The 7,919-nt window shown below is 37.2% G+C and overlaps 1 protein-coding gene across 1 annotated transcript in view; it reads left to right on the top strand.

Moving 5' to 3' along the window:
• Window positions 1-7,919, top strand: part of RSBN1 (round spermatid basic protein 1) — a 25,604-nt gene that overhangs the window by 13,696 nt on the left and 3,989 nt on the right. The window contains exons 2-5 of the mRNA XM_015563454.1: window positions 4,360-4,497; window positions 4,824-4,966; window positions 5,930-6,097; window positions 7,286-7,394. Of these exons, the coding sequence (XP_015418940.1) occupies window positions 4,360-4,497; window positions 4,824-4,966; window positions 5,930-6,097; window positions 7,286-7,394 (558 nt within the window). The remainder of the gene's footprint in view (window positions 1-4,359; window positions 4,498-4,823; window positions 4,967-5,929; window positions 6,098-7,285; window positions 7,395-7,919) is intronic.

The following is a 7,919-nucleotide window of genomic DNA, read 5'->3' as shown; positions in this document are numbered from 1 at the left end:
TTTCTGCAAAACCTATATAATATTGAAGTCTTTTATTGAGGGTCATAGCTCTTTAACTTTATTTAGAAGTTCTTATGAAATGTTGCTTTTATTACTATAACGTGGTAATGTTTACTGTTCTGGAGAAAATCAACAAATGTTATTCCCTCATTTGTTGTGTGTGGTGGCAGGGCCCACAATGGGCTTATGGGGGCCATGTTTGATTAATATAGTGAACATTTTGTAGTGAATTGGTGGCACTAATTAAGAATAGAAGAGTGCTTTGGAGCTTGATGGTAATGGAGAAACTCTTATGGGCTACACATGAGTGTGTTAGAGAAAAGGAAACCATACTTTAAGAAGTTTCATAAAATAAAACAGCATAAAAATTGGATGCTTGGTTCTTTTTTCTGTCATTCTAAGTATAGCTTATACTTTTTTGACTCATTCTACTCTGTGACTATACGTTTGAAACCGGGAATGCCTTTTTGTTCACAGGCCACAAGGTTAGGAAGATTGCTGGCTAGCTTTTTCCTCTCTGTTTTTTAAACCATCGGCTTAAATAGGTTTCTTTATGAAACATGAGTTCTGTTGAATAATTATTCTCCCTAACTCCACACACAGGGTTTTCCACATAGTGTATTTCTAGGTTAGTGTTAAGTTTTGTTTTTAATAATTTATTTTTTAGAGCAATTTTAGGTTCATAGCAAAATTGAGGGGAAGGTACAGACCTCTTTCCCAAATACTCGCGGCCCCCACCTATGCATAGCCTTCCCCATTATCTCCATCCCCCACCAGAGTGGTTCATTCCTTTCAATTGATAAGCCTGTGCTGACACATCATAATCACCTGAAGTCCATAGTTTACACTAGAATCCACTCTTGCTGTACATTCTATGGGTTTTGACTCCCATGTACCTATCAGGTAACATACAGAGTAGACTCACTGCCCTGAAAATCATCTGTGCTCTGCCTGTTCATCCTTTCCCTCACCCCCATCCCCACCCCTGCCAACCACTGATCTTTTCACTGCCTCCATAGTTTTGTCTTTTCCAGAATGTCATATAAGGATGGGGCAAAGTAGGCTTACAGTTGTGAGTATTTGAAACAGAGTTTATTGTGTTATTACATTATTTTCCGTATGAATAATTATAAACTTTGGCTCCACCCTGAAGTATGTAGCCTTTTCAAATTGGCTTCTTTCACTTAATAAATGCATTTTAAGGTTCCTCCATGTCTTTCCATGGCGTGATAGCTCAGTGCTTTTTAGCACCGAGTCATATTCCATATATGGATGTATCACAGTGTATCCATTTACTTACTAAAGACGTCTTAGTTGCTTCCAGGTTTTTGGCAGTTATGAATGAAGCTTATATCTTCAAGTTTTTAAATGACTTACTAAAAGGTGTATGTAGCCCTGGCTGGTGTGGCTCAGTTGTTTGAGCATCGTCCCACACACTGAGAGGTCGCTGGTTCGATGCCTGGGTTGCGGTTCCATCCCCAGTAGGAACCATGCAGGAGGCAACTGATTGATGTTTCTGTCTCTTTCTCTCTCCCAAATCAGTAAAGAGAAACATATCTTTAGGTGAGGGTTAAAAAGCAAACAAACAGGGATGTATGTATTGAGAGCACAATTGAGCATGTTTAACTCTCCCAGCAATTGGTACAGGATAACTTTTAAAGTTGAGTGTCTAATCGAAAGGACTACATATATATTGACAGCAGTATGTATAGTATTCACACATACTTGTTTAAACTTTTATGGCTATTATATTAAATTTTTTGAATGCATGCAAAGCTAGTTACTATTTTCTTAGAGGTATTTTCTTCCTTGATATCACAATCTTCCCCTCCCCACTCACCTTCAGATTTTACTAAAGGCTAACTTTTCCCTGCTGGCATTATGTTCCATGCTCCCATGGCAGCTTTAGTGTTTTTCTGTTCTTTGGTCTCTACTTGCCTTCTTCCAATCATCCTAACACTTGTTTCTTCCTTCACGGCAGTATACACACTTGGGTGGTAGAACTCAACTTGTTCTTTGCTTTTGAGTGCGATTTCCAGGCCAAAGCTTCTCAAACTTGTCAGATCCTAAGAATAATCTGAGGTTGTTCATTTCAGATACATATTAGAATCTCAGGTTCTTGTTTTGGAAATTCTGATTATCTTAATCTGTTTTGGGGGTGCTCTAGTTATAGACTTTTTTTCTTAGTCCAGAGCAGGAGATAATAATCCAGATGTTATCTGTGCAATAGACTGTTGCCTTCCTCAGTACAGAGTATACGAGTTGCAGGCTAAACCACTATAAATCACAGATAGTGGCCAGAACAAAATAAAAGTTTCTTGAATAGTAAGTCCAAAGGTGTTCCATGAGGTCATCCAGGATTCTGCTTTCCTTCTGCCATTCCCTTTGGTGTCATATGCATGGTTGAACCTAGCCCTCCAAAGAGAGAGAGAAGAAGTGGAGAGCAGGCTGCTCACTTATTAAGACATGTTCTGGAAATTGCATATGTAACTTATGCTAGCATTTCATTGGCCAGAACCTTGTCACAGGCCACGCTTAGCTGCCAAGGAGCCTAGTTGAGCTGTATGCCCAGGAAGTTCTGTTACTAAAATCCAGAATGGTAGGTAAGAACGGTAGATCAGATACTAGGGGATAATTCGTAATATTCTTGTTTGGCATCAGTGCCACATAGGTGGTAGCTGTTGACTTTCTGGTAATAAATGCCGTCCATCTTCTAAGCGTTGCTGTTAATTATTTAAATGCAGAACAAACATTAGCATTTAAACATTTTTACTTGTGATAGACACTCTAATCAGCTTTACTACTACCACTACTTTTTTTTAAAAAACAGAGTTTAATAGCTGATTACTTCATTTCTAGCCTCAGCAAACATAAATTTAACAATTCCCCCATTTCAGGTTTACTTTCTCTTTTTAAATAGGAAAAGGATATTTTATGTCACCTATTAATTATCTTAGGTATTTGCATTTTAAGTTGTCTTCAGGTTCAGTGCTGTTGAATTAAATGGTGTTTAAATTAGGAAAACTTGGAGTACTATGATCTAAAAATATAAATTCAGATTAAAAATGTGTTGAGTTGCATATTCTCAAAGCTAGCAGACCAAGTAAATTGAAAATGACTATAGGCAGTGTACTTCAGGATTGGTATTGAGTTACATGAATTTTAAATTGTGATAAGTCTTTAGAATTTTCTCTCATAAGATGCCATCATCATGTATAGTTTGAAAGTCTTTTTAGGTGGAGAAACGTCTGGTAATTGGGAATGGGAGAGACTGATATTTCTAGAACTGATGTTGAAAATTAACTCTGCTTTAATCATTTTGAGGTGCTTGGCTGAGAAAGGTTAGACCAGTGCTTAGAAAAGCTGTTTTACTTTCTCTTCCTCCCTTTATTCCTGCATCCCATGACCATGCTCTTTCCCAGTCTGCCTCCCCTGGCTTTTTATAGCATGATGATCATACAAACGAATGGAAGGTAACTTGTGCAAATATACGCAAGGTAATTCTGGGCTGGGCTGTTGCTGCTTAAAGATCACCTAGTCCTAGAGTGATCTTGGGGGGAAAATCGATAAGGAATTAAAAAATAAATGTTTGCTATTTGAGAACAAGACCTAAGACCTTTTTTTCTGTGTGTGTGTGTGTGTGTGTATGCATGATAGTGATGTTAAATTGTCTATGAAAAAAAATGGATGGTTCTGAAAATGCTGCTAAAGAACTAATAGTAAAGAATTGTATAAGAAATACTAGATGGTCATTTATGCTTTCTATTAAGGCAAAACAGGCGACATTTAAAGAGGATATTCCAAGTAGGACAGATTCAAGAGAAAAATCATTGGCGTAAGTTGGATAGAGAAAAAGATGAGCCTCCCTAGGGTGGAGGATCTTATATGGAAGATTGGGTTGGTTAACAGTCAGCCTGCTATTTGGCCTGATGTGAAGGCTCTCAAGGTAGAGAGTACAGAATGAATACAGAGGATTAATCTGACCATGGTTGCCCTGCCAATTTTATTGTTTATTTACTAATTTTCCTAAATAAAGATCACTTTCAAGTGTTTACAGAGTTCAAAATTATTATTCTCAAAGAAGTTTAAGTCTATCGTAATGTCTTCAATATTTCCTTGAGATGTTGGGACCATAGACTAACTTGCACTGTGCAATTTCGGGTGTGGAACTTATATCAATGTATTTGTCAGTGTGTGTCGGTGCTTTTCTGTAACAGTTGACTTTGTCCAAGGTACTGACCTTTGAGTTCTTAGTATGAAGACGAAATAGCAACATTGGAAACAATGCCCTATTCTAATTCTTTAAATATATTATAGAGTACCTTCAGGCCTTTCTTCCCTTCTTTGGTTTTATCTCAGGTCAACAGGACGTACTGCTGTGGCACCTACCGAGCAGGTCCTATGCGGCAGATAAGTCTTGTTGGAGCAGTAGATGAAGAAGTTGGTGATTATTTCCCAGAGTTCCTTGATATGTTAGAAGAATCACCATTTCTGAAAGTGAGTGTTAATTCATATTATTAAAGTTCGGATCATTACGTAAGTGGATACTTTTCATTTAAAAGTATTAAGCTAATCTTGGCTGTTAAAATGAAATTTTACCCAATGTTTTGAATAGAAATGTTTAAAAAACGGTTGCTATAAAATATTTAACTTCAGTATTCTTTTGTTTATAGAAATTACTATCTAATACATTTATTTCTTCGTATACATACACAAAAATAAGCTTCCCAGAGTTTTCTTTTAGGTGGGGTGGCTACCTAAAGACTATCTATTTTGTAAATAGTCTAAAATTTTTTCATGTGACTAATTCATCTGACTTCTAGATGACTTTGCCCTGGGGTACACTTTCCAGCCTCCGACTCCAGTGTCGGTCCCAGAGTGATGATGGGCCCATCATGTGGGTAAGGCCAGGAGAGCAGATGATCCCTACAGCAGATATGCCAAAGTCACCCTTCAAAAGACGACGGTAAACAATCACTTTTCTCAAATAAGCAAAAGCACTTGTTTTAGTTGACAGCTTATAAAAATGATTGAGACTTGAACACAGTTTGAACATCATTTGTCTAGATGATTCGAAGAGCTGTCTTAAGTCTCTAGTGGTCAGTCCCTTCGTCTGGTCCACTCAGCTCACAGTCATCAGAGTGAGGCCTCCTCTGTTTGTTTGTTTTTTGTTCTTTTGTGAATCCTCACCTTACTATATGGATGGGAATATAAATTTTTCCCTATAGCCTCTACTAACATTCTTAACTTTGTTGATCTGATTGGATAGATATGTGTCATTTTAATTTGCTTTTCTTTGAGTGGTTTGTACTTCTTTTGTGATTCCCTTTTAATTTCCTTTACCCGTATTTCTATTGGGGTATATTCACTTGTAAATTTTCCCTGTACATTATGACTATTAACTTTTTTTTAATGTTGTAAGTTTTTCTTTTAGTTTCAGATTTCTTTATGCTTCAGGTCTCCCCTTAGGAAATTTTTGTTTATATATTGTCAAGTCTTTATCTTTTCCTCTGGGGTTTTTCTCATAGTGGCAAGCTTTCAAGGCATACTCCCATTCAGTGTTATAAAATATTCACCTAGAAGGTTGTGAGAGTTACAGGTATTTTGAGAGTCAAAATGACTCAGAGTAAAGCCACATGTAGCCTTGAACTTTGAATTTTATTTTCTGTTACTAGACAACTAAATTATATATTCAAACACTACATTTGAGCCCAAGACATAGTTTCTATATTATCATGACATACCAAGAGAGAAAGGTAATCACATTAAACATTACAATAGAGTGTGTTTGTTAAATACTAATGATAAAAGTCATTGAACCCTCTCAGCCCTCCTCTTATTTGAAATTTGGTGTCTTGGTCAACTTTTTTGCCTAATTACTATTAATACTTTTGTCTTTCCCTTTACTTCACAACCAAATCAACTCCAGATCAATGAATGAAATAAAAAATCTCCAGTACCTACCTCGGACCAGCGAACCCCGGGAAGTCCTCTTTGAAGATAGGACAAGAGCGCATGCTGATCATGTGGGCCAGGGGTTTGACTGGCAGAGTACTGCCGCTGTTGGGGTTTTGAAAGCTGTACAGTTTGGTGAATGGTAAGTTAATGGAACTCAACTGCAAAGTTGATTAATGTTGTCTAAGAAAATGTAGACTCAATTTAAAAGTTTGGGGACTTTTTTTTAATTGTAAAACACACATAACAAAATTAAAAGTAAAACCTGAACCATTTTTAAGTGTACAGTTCAGTGGTGTTAGGGATATGGGCATTGTTGTGAAAGAGATCTCCAGAACTTTTCCATCTTGCAGAACTGAAACTCTATGCCCACCAGCCATAGCTCCCTGTTCTCCTCTCCCTCAGCTCCTGCTAACCATCATTCTGCTTTCTGCTTCTGTGAATTTGACTACTTTAAATGTCTCATATCAGTGGGATCATACAATAGTTGTCTTTTGTGAGTTTCTTTTATTTAGCGTAATATCCTCCAGGGTCATCCATATTGAACCAGGAGTCAATTTCCTTCCTTTTGAAGGCTAACACTCCATTATATGTATATGCCACAGTTTGTTCAAACGTTCAGCTGTCCGTGGATATACTTGGGGTGCTTCCACCGTTTGGTTGCTCTGAACAAATATCCTATGTCTCTGCTTTCAGTCTTTTGTGTACACCTAGAGGTGGAATTGCTGTATCATGTGGTGATTCTATTTTCAATTTTTGTAGAAACCACCATCCTGTGTTTCATAATGGTTACACCCTTTTACATTTATTTGGGGGCACAGTTTTAACAAAGCTCAGAACATAGAATTCAGCTCATTTAAAAACTTTTTTTTTACTTTGTTTTTCATATTTATGTCAGGGCCTTCAATATTATTATAGAGTTTGCTCTGAGTATTTCAAATGAAAGATTATTTAGTTTTTTTCCCCTTTCAATACTTTGAAAACTGGAAGGTGTGATCTTTGTGTGGGTGATGATGTTATCACAGGTTGGCATTGAGATGGTGGGTAAAGTGGTGAAAAGATTACAAATGCAACCAAGTTAGACTAAAACTCTGCTTCTGGTCACTGTTGTTTTAGTTTTGTAACATCTAATTTTCTTATTTTTAAACAGCTTTTTTAGTGTTTTGTTTATTGTTCAAGTTGATTAAAGGAGCAAATGTATACTTTGTCCTTGGGAGCTATATACCTATTTCTGTGCTAGTAGCAGCATTTCCAGGAACAGGAACACTGAAATTTGTCCTTATTTCCATTGTGAGATGATTTTCCTAAAACTTCATTGTGTCCATCTTAGGAGTGACCAACCTCGCATAACCAAAGATGTGATTTGTTTTCATGCTGAGGACTTCACTGATGTTGTACAGAGACTTCAGTTAGACCTTCACGAACCTCCAGTTTCCCAGGTAATAACTCCTGCGTTTTTATTACCCTTTGAGATATTGGAGAGAAGTATCTTTACCCATTTTATTTTGCATTTTATCTTACAGTTAGATACATGGGGTAGTGAATTTTATTACTCTTTAAGGCTGTGTGTGGAGGGTGTCAAAAATCACTGAAACAGAGCTTCCCAAACAGAATGGTTGAGAATCTCTTTAACTTGGAATGCCAGTTCTGGCCCTTTGCAGCCTCAGCTGCTAACCCCATTGCACTGGGTGCCTCACCTACAAAAGGATGAAAGACTGAGGGAGCGGATAAATGTTGCCCTCCTGTGTGGCAAAGAGTATTGATTTTAACTGCACTTTGAAATACTAATTGAAATGGTTCCCTGGGCCCATGCTGACTTTAGCCAGTCCTTTGTTGCTAGAGCGGCAGTAAAACATGAGGAAGAAGGTTTGTCAGACATTACAGGAAATTAAAAGCTGTTATCATTTAGTATTGCTTAGCTTTCATTTGGCCCCTCTGTTTTCCTGTGCTAATAATATTTTATT

The sequence above is a fragment of the Myotis davidii genome, unplaced genomic scaffold (assembly GCF_000327345.1).
Source record: "Myotis davidii unplaced genomic scaffold, ASM32734v1 scaffold217, whole genome shotgun sequence".
In the NCBI taxonomy this organism is placed as follows: Eukaryota; Metazoa; Chordata; class Mammalia; order Chiroptera; family Vespertilionidae; genus Myotis; species Myotis davidii.
The sequence above is the reverse complement of the archived record's forward strand: the minus strand, read 5'-3'. Positions and strand labels throughout refer to the sequence as shown.